The 13,421-nt window shown below is 43.2% G+C and overlaps 1 protein-coding gene across 1 annotated transcript in view; it reads right to left on the reverse strand.

Annotated features, from left to right (window-relative positions):
- The window catches only part of GRM3 (glutamate metabotropic receptor 3), an 86,328-nt gene that overhangs the window by 6,982 nt on the left and 65,925 nt on the right, over positions 1 to 13,421 (reverse strand). The window contains exons 4-5 of the mRNA XM_045192741.2: positions 6,629 to 6,803; positions 1,759 to 1,827 (exon numbers count right to left, since the gene is read on the reverse strand). Of these exons, the coding sequence (XP_045048676.1) occupies positions 1,759 to 1,827; positions 6,629 to 6,803 (244 nt within the window). The remainder of the gene's footprint in view (positions 1 to 1,758; positions 1,828 to 6,628; positions 6,804 to 13,421) is intronic.

Genomic DNA, 13,421 nt, shown 5'->3' on the forward strand with positions numbered 1-13,421 from the left:
TCATTTAACTTGAGAAAGTGGTACTTGCTTTTAAAGAACTATTTAAGTGGGAGAACCATCTTTGATATAAACATTTAGCTGGTCACCATTAACAATATTCTTTTGTCTTTATCAAATCATGTTTTGTGAGAAACTGTGTGGGTAGCCCCTCTGGAATACCCTACCTCTGTGTGCAGCCCGGGGGAGGTACCACTGGGGGAGCAGATGGACATGATGTATATCGTTGAACTCCCTGGCATGGGCTTTCTGAGAGGAATACAAGTCTGCACCCATGCTGGCAGAACAAGCTGCCGTCATGTATAGCACTGAAGGGAATTTAAAAAAAGTCATTGGATTCGTAGATGCTAAGATTTTCATTGTCAGAATAGTTTCTGCCATGAATTTTGTAACTGAGCTGAGGCAGAAAATCCAGAGGGGCCAGAGGAGCCACATAGCAGCTTTTGAGAGTTTTATTTATGGCTTCAGTTATCAAATTCCTTAAAGCATTTAGTAGATAGGGCCCCGTTTTTCTCATCTGGAAGCATGGTTATTAGAATCAATGGTCGATAGCCTTTCTTCCAGCTCTAGGCTCTGTTGTCACTGTTCGTAAGGAAGGTGGGTTATAGTTGCTTGGGGAAAATCAGCAAAATATTAGAGGTAAAGAGAAAGTGATTTAAAAGTTACAAAGGAACAGCATGAGACATATACAGTGGAAATGTTAAATGGAATAAAGGAGAGGTATTGAACATTGCTTCGTTAATATATGCAGGGTTACCTGTAGCTCTCTGTTCTTCCTCCCTCAATGGGGAAGGGAATGAAAGCTAATGGAAGGAGATTCCCAGGAACACTGTGGACGTTCATTTCCACAGGGGAAATGGGTTGACATTTTTCAGATTTGGATCATCGAGGTATATTCAGTCTGGAAGCAGATGGCTTAACGTGTGAATGCTCCAGGCTCCATCTGCACTGGCCAGTGAGAATTTATGTTTGTAACATACCTATGCCTGACTGACCATCAGTCATTCGGCCCGTGTTGCCAAATAACTTGCTCATCTGCCTGGCCAGGGAGCACACAGTGCCATTCTGAGGCTCCCTGAACTGTAAAGTGCAGGCCTATTATGCTGTTTTTCTGGACTGGCGCTGTAGAGAAGAAGAAATTTGGGCTCGAAAAATGGCTTGCCCTCTCCTAATTGGGGTGTCTTCCAGGGCCTGACCATTGATAAGTGCGAAGTCTGTCCTCAGGTGCTCGCTCTCTGATGCTGTAGCTCTCTGGAAAAGTGTACTGCGCCTCTCAAAGACTGTTCCCTTGACCTTTTTCTACTACTGATTTTTTTATAAGGTGAAAATCCTTTGTAATAAAGACTGATTCTATTAATCGAGCAGTTCACACATTACCACCTAGACAAGTGACTTCCTGCACAAGGTTTTGGCAGAGCAAATCAATCTCCATGTGCCTGTGGCTCCTTGAGGACCCGAATCTGGGCATCGTTACAGCAGAAGCCTCCTGGCTGATCTCATTGGTAATGACGTGCCTGTATCTCATTGATCGCTATGAGCAAGAGAATCGCACGTCCCCGTGGCAGAAAGCCCGTGGACATGGTAGCTCCGAAGACCATTGGGCACACTCCATTTCTCACCGCCCTCTCCCCAGTCTCTGCTTATACAAACCCATACCAGTGACAGCAGCATTCTGACCTGCATGGGTCCCATGAGGGTTTTAGGCATAACTTCACATGCACATCCAGCTTTTACCTTCCAAATGAATGTGGTTCTACTTACATTCACAGCATCCCTTCTTGGTTGCTTGTCTGTGGGAAACGGCTCTGGGAGGCCCCTTTGCTTCTAAAGCTGAACAAAATAAAGAATGACCTCTTTTCTTTCACATCCAGATACAAAGAATGTTTGCTTATGTGTGTGGGTGTGAGAGCAGTATTACAAGCCTGAGTTTAGGACTTTTTTGTCTGAGTTATACTGCTATTGGAAGGAGCATTCCCAGTTTCAATAAATATTTTCTGAGCGGCCAGGTGCCACATCCCCTTCTGTGCCATAAATACCTTGTCTGGAGGGTTCTGGAGGGAGCTGGGGAAATAACTGCATAGAGATGTGGCCACTGGCATTATGAAGCAAAAGATGCAAGTCAAAATACCTCATCCTCTCTGAGCCCTGGGCCTGCATCCTCTCTGAGGGTCACTGAAGAGGCCCTCCCTGCTCTGCACTGATACCAGTGGAGAAAGTAGACAGGATGGTTTAGACTGAGGTTCTCCAAATCTACTCCTTGGATCACTTCCATTGAACCAGCAGGGGTATGTGTTACAAACCATATTTCTTTTGCCCCAGACTACATGAATCAGAATAGTTATGGGTGGGGTTTGAGAATCTCTACTTCAAACAGTTTTCTTTTAAATTTTATTTATTTTTTAGAGAGAGGGGAAGGGAGGGAGAAAGAGAGAGAAACACTGATGTGAGAGAGAAACATGGTTTGATTGCTTCTCGCATGTGCCCCATCCAGGGACCAAACCCACAACCCAGGCATGTGCCCTGACCAGGTATTGAACTCATGGCCTTTCGCTTTGCAGGGTGGTGCCCAACCAACTGAACCACACTGGTCAGCGCCAAAAAGGTTTTTATTTTTTATTTTTTGTACATAAATATTGGGAGTTATTGGCCTAAGTGTACACTTAATGGAGAAAAGTTCATGTCTCTTTTATATTTATTATTCTGGCTCTCACTTTATATGGTTAATAAGACCTAAATGTAATTGTTCATTTTTTGCACACTGCGGTATGTAAATGTTTCTCAAAGGGTGAGTTTTCCAAGATATCTTTAAACATGTTCATTCCTCCATGGCTGCCTCTGAGTTTGGTCATGATTTCCATCTTTTTGGAGCTACAGCTCAGCTTTAAAAATGCAACACCAACACTCTTTCTGCTGTCACCTACTGGAGGGGCTGTCAGAGAGCTCACCGGGGCTCCAGGGTGACATGGTCCATCCACTGCTTTCCTGCCAGAGAATTAACTGGGAATTTGTGTGGCTGCCCTTCCAGTCCAGGTGACTTGTTGGCATTACAGAGGATTAAGAGTGTCAAGTTGCTGTAATCCCAGGTAAGAGTGTAGTACTGATTAATTTAGGGTTTGGAGAATCTGTGGCCACAGATTCTTTGAGAGATGGGGTCCCCTTACATCTGGACAGGCTCCGTCATACTCTCTGCGATCCCATGTGGTGAGGCGCTTCCCCACTGAAGTGTCAAATGTGGAGTGGAAGCTCTGGGGACCCACCAGATCAGTTCAGTCTCAGCTGGTACTGCAGAAGGATGCCAGTCAAGGCCTCATGGGCACGTGAACTGCCCAGCCTGGTCCTGCCTGAATTCCTGACCCACAGAGTCATGAGAGATAATAAAAAGGTGGTTGTTATAAGCCACTAAATTTAGGGGATGTTTGCTCTTGAGAATAGATTGCTGTTGAGTGAGTGGGGAAGGGGAGTTCATTTTTACCTCTGGAGGGAGATCATCAAAATCAGCAGTAATATTGGTAACAGTAATACAATAAAACACCCACATAATACTTGCTGGAAGAACATATGTTATGTAAAACATATGCTTTCCCTAATGAATTCAGAGTGGTTGAAGGATTTTTCTTGATTTATAAAACAACATACTTCACAGAATTTAGGAGGGAAATGAATATACAGTGAGCTGAATATAGAATGGATGAAACAGGTACTGCGCTTTTAAACAGTTGCTTAAGCTTTTGCCACAGTTGGCCAGTAATGTGTTCATGCATAGACCTGGACCTCAGAGAGCGTGGCTTCCACTCTCCTCTGACTGCAGTCCACAGCGGTGGACGTTTCCACTGGACCTGGAACGCGTATGCGAACTCTGGAGCAAGTGTCATGAGATACTACTTACCCTTCTCACATATAGTGTACTCTAAGATGTTTTATCTATTTTCTTCTATAAAATGCTGGTCAAAAATACTGAGTAAGTTTCATGACCCATGAATGGGTTATATCCTACAGGGTGAAAATCACGCTCTAGACGCTAAGCTTCACAGAAGCAGCGATTCTGTCCCGTTCACCACTGTTGTGCACAGGTGCTTAGAAAATTCTGGTATGTCGAAGGTACCCCAGCACTTAGTGAATGAATTTTATGACAATACTTCCAATTTATTAAAAGGAGAGCATATCAATCACAATTGTGGAAAGCCAGTGTCAACTCTTGAATCATTTTATATCTTTGAATGTAACTTCTCTATTTTCTCACCTATAAAATGGAACGTGTGATATCTAGTACTCAGGGCACAAAATGAGCCCACACATATAAAACTGTTTTGAATTAAAGATATAAAACTATAAATAAGAGATAAATGTATTTGTTACCTAGGCACTTTGAAATGTCTAGAGATATCACATAAATACTTCCCTTTGTTACTTTAATAACACTTCACTAATTTGGATTAATTAGACAAAAGCTGCTGAAAAAATGAGGTCTAAATTTAGACTTTTTAAATAAAAATTATTTAAAATTTTACTGAGTAAGCAAAACAGTTATAAAATGGGCTGGGTAGATGCCTACCTTGGAGTATCAATTAGAGTGTTAGAAGATTAGTATACTGAGTAAAGCTTAAACAGGTCCATTGTACTCAAAGTACACTGTTTTTGTGTAAATGAATATTTCTGAAACGGTGAAGAGAGGCTTGGTTGGGGTAAAGCGTCCTTGTTATACCTCCAGAATTTATTAATTCCTGTACATGTATTAAAAAATGTCACCATTTCCAAATCACTGAGGTTTGGAGGTATGATGTTTTGAACCATGTCTGTGGAAGGCTTACAGACTTTGCTAAACTGTTCCAGGGACAACCAAGAGCTCTGAGCTATCAGCAAGATTTTTATTTTACCAGGGGTGAATCTGCTGCTCAGGCTCGGGTAACCTTCCCTGTAAAGCTTACCAGGTACCAAGCCTCATGGGAATTTCCCCAGCTCGCATTCTGGGTGAGGTAGCATGATATAGTGGTTTGGTGCACGGGCTTTGAAATCAGAAAAATTGACTTTAAATTCCGGTTCGACCACGTTCAATATGTGTGACTCTGGGTAGATTTCTTTATCTTGAAGAATTGTGAGCTTAAAATGAGATGCAGTAGGCACACACATATACGAAGTATGTAACACAAAGCGCCGCACATAGAAAACATTCAGTAAATGCTAGTTCCTGTTAGGTGTTGTTGTTATTGTTAGTAATTGCCATTTCTTTCTTGTTTGGACTAGCTAGCTGTTAGAGCTGGGCCTCTAGAAAAGATACTTGTTTGCTTAAGAAATAAGTAGGTTTCTCGAGGACCCAAGGAAAATCACAAGTTTTACCATATTCTCATACTCAACCATGTGATACCTGGAAATTAAGTTGAAAACACAGTAACGTCCCTATAGCAGCTTTCAGCCAAGGACCGGTGTATCCGGTGCATCACTGAACACGTACCAGCCATCAGTCTTTCCTTTGTTTGCTGGGGGAAGGGCTGCCCTCTTCAATTTTATACTTTGTCAGAGAAACTGGGGCACTAATGTGATTGCTCACTCTGTGATGCTGAGCTATTTTGAAGTATCCTTTCTAATTGACTTGAGGCAAAATTGTGAAGTAGTCATTTGTCTCTGTCACTCCAGTCCTTCCTCCTCCCCTGGCTCCACTCTCCCTACCCCTCATCCTTCTGTCAGTGAATTCCTCCTACTTCGTATCACAGATGAGCTGAAAGATGGCTTAAAAGGTTGTCCCTTTTAGGGACAGTTGTGCTTTAGAGGATGCTGAAGAATTAAACAAATACTTTTCTAAGGCTAGTGTTTCGGATATTGCAGGCCAGTCGGAGAGAGAATTTGGGGGAGTTATCCTGGTAAGCCTTCAGTTCAAAGGGCCTTCTCAGCTGGTTCTCAGCTGAAAAAACATTGTGGCATTGAAATAGAGGAAAATCTATCACAGCATTTTCCAAGGTGCGGTCCCTGGGATGTTAGTGGGTTTAACTATTATCAGATACTTTTAAGAGACTCTGCCAATAACAAGGTTACAAAGGTTTATTTGACGTAGAGATTCTCGAAACTTAACAGGCTCAGGTTAAAAGAGGTGCTTTGAACTTCCAGGGGGTATTTAGAACTTAGCATTTTTTCATCTTATTTGATTATCTATCTCCTTCTTTTAATTTTCCATGAAGCAACTTCAGCATTTATGTGACACAGAACATACTTTACAGAGCCCAATCTAGTCCATCTCTCTGGTACAGTGAGTAAACTGAGGCAGGGAACAATAAAGTAACATGCGCAAGGTTACCTATTGAGCTGACTGCAGAGCCAGGACTGGAAAGCAGACTCTGACTCTACAACGTGCCCCCAAACCCTCCTCGCTGTTACATATTTAATGTCTGTCTCCCCTGCTGGAGTGTGTGTACTGCCAAGCAGGACCTTTCCCTCTTCTGCTCATCTCTGTATCCCCAGCACGTGGCACAGTACCTGGCGCATAGTGGTTGAACCAGTGCTTATTTAAATTAAATTGAGATTGTTCACGGGGATGAGCGTGGTGTGGTCTGTTCCTCCCTATGTCCGCTCCTTCCCCTCCCAGCCTGCTCCCTACCACAATGGTACGTGTGAAGGGGTCAGGGCCAAGTTCCATACTTACACTGAGAATAGGTGGTCCCACTTCCGCTGACACTGAACCTGTTGAGGTGCAGTCTGTGAGTAACCACATTCTTCTGGGGTTGGAACAGGACGATGTGCACCTTGGGTGCGAACAGACAGCCCAGGACCACAAAGCCGCTTAGGCTAACGGATATACACATGGTTGTCGTCTGCACCTGCAAGAATAAGTTGCCTAGTTAAGTGTCTGGCTGTCAATTCTATCAGGAGGCCAACTAACGAGAGCACTGAAAAAAAGACCAAATTAAAAAACCCCAAATCACCCACAGTTCCGTTCTTATTATAAACAAACCACGTAATTATATTGGATCTTCCAAGTTTGAGATGTTTGTGGAAATGTTGCTTAGGGTTTGTAAGCAAACACTATTTAGGGTGGGTGCTCCTGAATGCTTGCCAAGACTTCACATTGATTTTCATGTTTTGTTTGTTTTTTTCTTTATATTTGTATGAAGATATTTCTGCAGCCCTGGCTGGGTGGCTCAGTTGGTTGGAGCATCATCCTGTACACCACAAGGCTGTAGGTTCAATTCCTGGTCAGGACACTCACCTTGGTTGTGGGTTCAATCCCCAGTCTGGAAATGTACTGGAGGCAACCAACTGATGTTTTTTTTTTCTCTCTCTCTCTCCCCTCCTCTCTGTTTAAAATCAATAAGCATACCCTTGGGTGAGGATTTTTTTTTAAAGAGACATCAACACAATCAGTGAATTCAGAACCTTGAATAGTAAAATGCCAATCTTCAATGATGAACTGATCGTATTGCTGATGGTATCAGTCAGTTTGGCTTGTTTGAGGTTCACTATATTAGGAACAAATTTGGGCCTTTTATATTTTCCTAACTCTCATGCTGGGAACTCTGGGAACTCTATTAGCACCTGGTTTTCCTAGTCAATATTGGGGGGCACTATCAACTTTCTTCTGGGGCACCTGTTCTTTTAATTATTTCATTGGCAGCTCTCTGGAATTTGGTACATCAGGAACTCACTGTTTAATGTTCCTTGTTCTCTAGCCCTGACAAAACTTTCACTCTCTTTCTCTTTGCTTCCCCTGAAAGTACACCTCAGAACTAGATTTCACCATCTCTGCTTTTCGTTCCCTTGCTGCTACTCTTCACCTCTGATTTCATCATTAGTCCTGGCTTCAGCTCTCACAGGATTTTTTTTCTTGAAAAATCCCAAATTGGATTCTACATATTTTATCACTTTCAGTGCTGAAAAATGGAAATTAATGATTTCTTTGATAAGTTTCCACTCAGAGTAGCTATGGTAAACCCTAGAGTAATTTTAGATTTTTTTTTCTTTTTTCCCCAGACAATGCTATTACCAGAAAACATAATTCCTTATAACTTTAAGTGTCCAACTTTCTTCTTTAATCAAGGAAAGCTGAAGACTGAACCGTGAACTGGAGAAGCCACATAACTTTAGAAGGCTTCATTCTGCTTTTGATAGAGAAAAAATTCAGTTTACACTTGTAGCATAATTCTGCAGACTCTAGTTTTGCTGTCTATCTATCTATCTATCTATCTATCTATCTATGTACTTTTCCCCCCTCACCCTAGGACATTTTTTCATTGCTTTCTAGAGAGAGAAAGGAAGGGAGAGAAAGAAACACTGATGCAGGAGAGAAACACTGACTGATTGCCTTCTGCATGCACCAGATGGGGATTCTTCTCACCTGGATGGGGGATGGAACACGCAACTTTGTTATGTGCCCTAACTGGAAATCGAACCCGAAAACCTTTCTGTTGTGGGAAGACATTCCAACCAACTGAGCCTCAACGGCCAGGGCTAGTTTTACTTTAAAGCACAGGTGGCAAACACAAGGCCCGCAGGCTGAATCCGGCCCTCCACCTTATTTTATCCAGCCTGGCACCTTGTTTCTACCCGGTGGCAGCGCTGAGCTCTCACTTAACTATTAAGGAGTAGTTACATTTATACAGTCCTAAAATTACATTTGGCCCTTTGAGGCAACAATGAGGCTGATGTGGCCCCCGGTGCAAATGAGTTTGATACCCCTGCTTTAAATGCTCAAAACATCCTTAGTATTTTAAAGCATTTGTCTCCCTTACTCAGCCCAGTGCCCTCCATCTTGGCTGTAGGTTGCAAGCTCTTTTCTCTTTTGTCAACTTCTCAGAAGAGACTCTACCATCCATGATGTAAACGCCTTGATAAATCATACCTGTATTATTCACAGTAAGCCCGATTCCTGGCATGATTTGTTTTTACATATATGTATAACATGATAGTAGAACTGCGTTCTTCCTGCCTCGGTTTTGGCTGTGGAGCCAATATGAGAGATGACAGATATCAGAGTGAGCGTGAAATAAGTTCAAATGTACAAACTTTCAAGGAAACCTCTTCGGAAACGTTTCTACAAGACTTTACAAGGACAGAGGAGAAGAGGCTTTTCTGAGGGAACTCTATTGAATAAAGCTGTGCTGTGTGCCCAATACACTCCGAACCATTGGCAGGGGAGTTGGGGCTGGGTGGTGCCTAGCTCATCATGTAAATGCTAGGGAGGATTTAGAATTTAGATTTCTGGCCATTCACAGAAGGTTTGAAGTTCTTCTGCAGGAGAAGGATGCTCTCTGGCTTGGGGCCTGATTCCTGTCATAGAAATCTAGAAGGTGAGAAAAGCTAATTACCTTAGGAGCAGAGCACAGGGACTTGCCCCTTCACTGTAAGAATTTACCAAAGCAAAGCATATGTGAATGGTATTTGTGACCAAGAACTTGAGCCACACTATAAACATCCACCATGGGTAGGCCCAGGCTCACAAGGAGGAGCCTGGAACTCTTCACAGGGAGAAATTGGAGGCCATGTACACAGCTGGTGTGCTGGGGCTGAGTCTGGGGCCACAAGATGGAATGCAGACTACAGAATTAATTGCCAGCCAACTCACTCAACGATCTGCAGGAGAAAGAGGATGATGGGAAACATCTAAAGATCACATGAAAGCACCTTTTATCCACCTTCCAGGTATTCTGAGGCTGTGTCTTTAACCACCGTGGCCTTAGAGATCATAAAGCTAGCCAGCCACATAAGAACAGTCCTACCACTTCCTTATTCCTCTTTAACCAGGGCTGAGAGGGAAATAGCAACTGGTAGATTGGGGAGGGTGAGCAGGAGAAAGGAGGAGCCAACCACTACAGGCTCTCAGCCAGAGGCAGACCAGACCTCAGGAGAAAATGATATTTAATGGTAAGTTAATATATGGCTTTGATAACTACATAGGATTGGGCATTTAAATGTCCTGCTGGAAATGATAGTAGGACTGTATGTTACCTAAGAACACAAGAACTCATAGGCCTACCATGGTTGTGAGCATTTTCATTCATTGCTCTACCCCCAGCACCAGAATGGAAATCAGTAGCAAACATGTTGACCAAGTTGAACAGCCAACCAAGCAATAAATAGTGATCCACTCTATAGCCTGTTAATGAGGAGGATTTGGCGGTGGGGGGGAGCATGGGCTGAGAAACAGAAGGTGGTTTCCGATAGAGCTGCTGTGTTTTTGTTCACTCTCCTCCGGGGGTGGGAGTAGACTAGGGTGAATTTCCTCCCCGGTCTAATTTAGGTCTGCCCAATTTAACGACTAGCACTGAAAGTTTTCCTAGGTAGGCAGAAAGTTGTGCTTCCTTTCACACAACAGTTGCAGAGACATGCACCTACACTGAGCATCAAAAGAGGGACCTTCAGAGGAGGCAGAAACCAGGTGAATTATTTGAACTTCGGCTGGTTCCCCTTGGGAGATGAGGGGGCAGGGTGCATAATGCTTATTAAGGCAGAATGACAACAGCTGAGCTCTCTTCAGGCTCATCCCCTGCTGAGGTCTCTCATGCCAAATTTAGATCCATTGCAAGATGACAAGGTCTCAGTTTTTTGCAGCAGAACCTGGCTGCGAAAAAGGAGTTTTGGTGCTCTCTGTGAGATTTCTCTGAGACAGAAAAACACATTGAGAAAAATACATTGAGAAACTGACTAGTATTTGGGCTCTTACTGACCTGGATTAGGTTTGAAATGCTGACAAAGGCGGTGCACTAAAGAATGGGAAACTGGTGCAGAGGAATCTAGATAAACCCTTGCAATCAGCTGCCCCACTGGAAAACTTCCCTGGCCCTTCCTTAACACCGGGCAAGCCCTTAAGAGATGTTATCATGATGAGATAGCAAATGCCCTGGATTAAGATGGGCTCCTTTAAAAAGTTGCTGCTGTGCAAGTCAAGCCCAAGTCTGCTGAAGGGCACAGAGCATGTGCCCAGGCAGAAGGCATCTGGCTCTGGCCACTGAGTCAAGGTGTCCTCAAAATTGAAATGAATAGTGACAGTGATGATGATCTCCCTATCCATGTTAGGGATTCTGGTGCTCAGAAGCAGCAGACCTTCCTGCGGCTGAGCCATGAGTAGGTGCTGCTTAAACTGAAAGCCCGTGTGCCTCGCTTACTGGCACAGGACTACCCTCACGCCCATACTGCCCAATTCCTCCTCACTCTCCACCCTGATTTCAGCTGCTTTGAGGAGAAAGATGCTTAAGGGTAGGACCAAGGTCTCTCCATTCCCCAGGGTGGCTGAAGTCTGTACGCACTGGACCCAGTACGCTGGGAGACTTTGGGGAGGGAAGAACTCCCAATTTTTTTGCTCTGTGACAGCCAAGTCACCACCCAACCCAGACCTGTTAGGGGGAAGGCAGGGCTGAGGCTAGAATGAGGCAAGTGAGGCACTTGCTTGAAATGAAGATTTACAGGGGCACCAAAAACTCTGTAATGACAAATATTTTATTGCAATATTAAAAAATTAAACTTCATGTCAGAAACCCAAGATGAACACAGGACCAACATTTTCACTGAGGACAGGCTCAGTGACTGTGCTGGTCTGTGACATATTTAATTTAAGGCAAAAAGAAAACTGAGTAACACTGATCGTGTTCCGATCACTGCCTATGCAGGCGTCACCTAGCCCTCTTGCATTGTCTGGTAGCACTTGGGACTTGGGGAAGCTACAAAACTGCTGACCCTTTGGTTACAGTGACGGCTGTGAGTAATAGAGTCCTTTGTCTATGAATCAGGAGCCTCCAGTCTTCTATCGGCATCCCTGAAACTGTGGCAGGATAACTTGTTAGATTGCAGGATGGGATAAAATCCTTCACATCTCTTGGCAGGATCCCTCTCTACTGTTAACATCCTACTACCGTCAGCTCTGACTGGAGTACAGCCACCTAACCAGTCTCCCCGCTGCTGCCTTTGCTTCCTGTCATATAGACTCTGTCTTTAGGAGCTTCATTTCTTTTTTCTAAAATATGGATCATCACATGTGAGATTATCAAACTCCCCTGCTTAAAATCTTTCAATGGTTTCTTTTTTCATATAGAATAAAATCTGTGCTTTTGCAATAGCCCATAAAGTCCAACATGATTTAGCTCCCCTGCCTACTTCTCATATAAAATCACTCTTCTATTTGTTCATTAAACTGTGGCCATATACACCTTTATTTTCTAAGACATTTTTTGCCCAGAAGTGTTTGTACTTGCTATTTCTTCTGTCTAGCACATAGAATTCCCATGCCTGGCTCTCTCCCATTCTTTCGTGGAGTATTATGAAATAGGCACTACTTATTTGTTCTTTTTTATTGAATTTTTGGGGTGACATTGGTTAATAAAATTTTATAGATTTCAGGTGTGCAATCCTATAACATTCTGACACATCGCCTGTGCGCCGTATTGTGTGCTCACTACCCCAAGTCGTCTCCTTCCATCACCATTAATCCCTCTTCACCTTCTTCCACCTCCCCCTAACCACCTGTCCCTCTGGTAATCACCATACTGTTGTCTGTGTCTAGGAGTTATTATTGTTATTATTTTTGCTTAATCCCTTCACTTTTATAAAAAAAGAATTTGAGATTCAATATATTTTTAAAGTAGTCAACATGGGAAAATCAGTATTTGGACCTTGTCAAAATTCTGGAATCACTTCTGAAATCCCTGCCGACTGTAGGTAAAGTGTTTCAGCTGTCCCAAGCCCAGTAACAGTTCGGCATCTTGATACCCAAAGGGCAGTCCTTTGTTTAGCGGCAGCTCCATCGCCTGAGAGCTTGCTAGAAATCCAGACTCTTGGGCCCCCTCCACTTTTACTGAGTCAAGATCCCCAGGTAAATTATATGCACATTAAAGTTGGCAGAGCTCTACAGTAGCAAAGCCTCCCCGTCCTTCCCTCATAGCACTTACCCCTGCATGACTTAACCTGCATTTTTTATTCATTCATTATTTACTCTCCGCCTCTTCCTCCCCTCCCTTCCCAACACTTACAGTCTTTTAAGTAATAAAAGAGGAGAACTTGTCTGTGTTGATAGTTCATATCTTCAAGGCCCACAATAAGTGCTCAAATATATTTGGAAGGCATGAATGAACAAAACAGTCAGCAGTTACTATTAAGTAATTCCTTTATGGGTAACTTCCAGCCAAACATGGCCTTGTTTTTATTTACACCATTTAAACTATGTATTCGATCCGTGATGACTCAGTTTGATTCTTACACTCTCTGGGATGGTTTTGTTGTATTACAGAAGGAGATGGCCTGGATAGTTCCGGAAGATCCCTTGAATTTTCAGATTTTCACCCAAGTTCTTGCTTGCTTTGTCTTGAATGCCTGTAATAGCTTCAATCAGGTCTGGCCATTCCAGGCTCTGCTCTTCTAAATCCAGCTTCCATATCAAGCTTGTGGTGTAATGTGAAAGGCATGCATTTGGGTCTGAAAAACATGTCCTACTATTTCCTTTCCTGTGCCAC

The sequence above is a fragment of the Desmodus rotundus genome, chromosome 6 (assembly GCF_022682495.2).
Source record: "Desmodus rotundus isolate HL8 chromosome 6, HLdesRot8A.1, whole genome shotgun sequence".
Classification (NCBI taxonomy): Eukaryota; Metazoa; Chordata; class Mammalia; order Chiroptera; family Phyllostomidae; genus Desmodus; species Desmodus rotundus.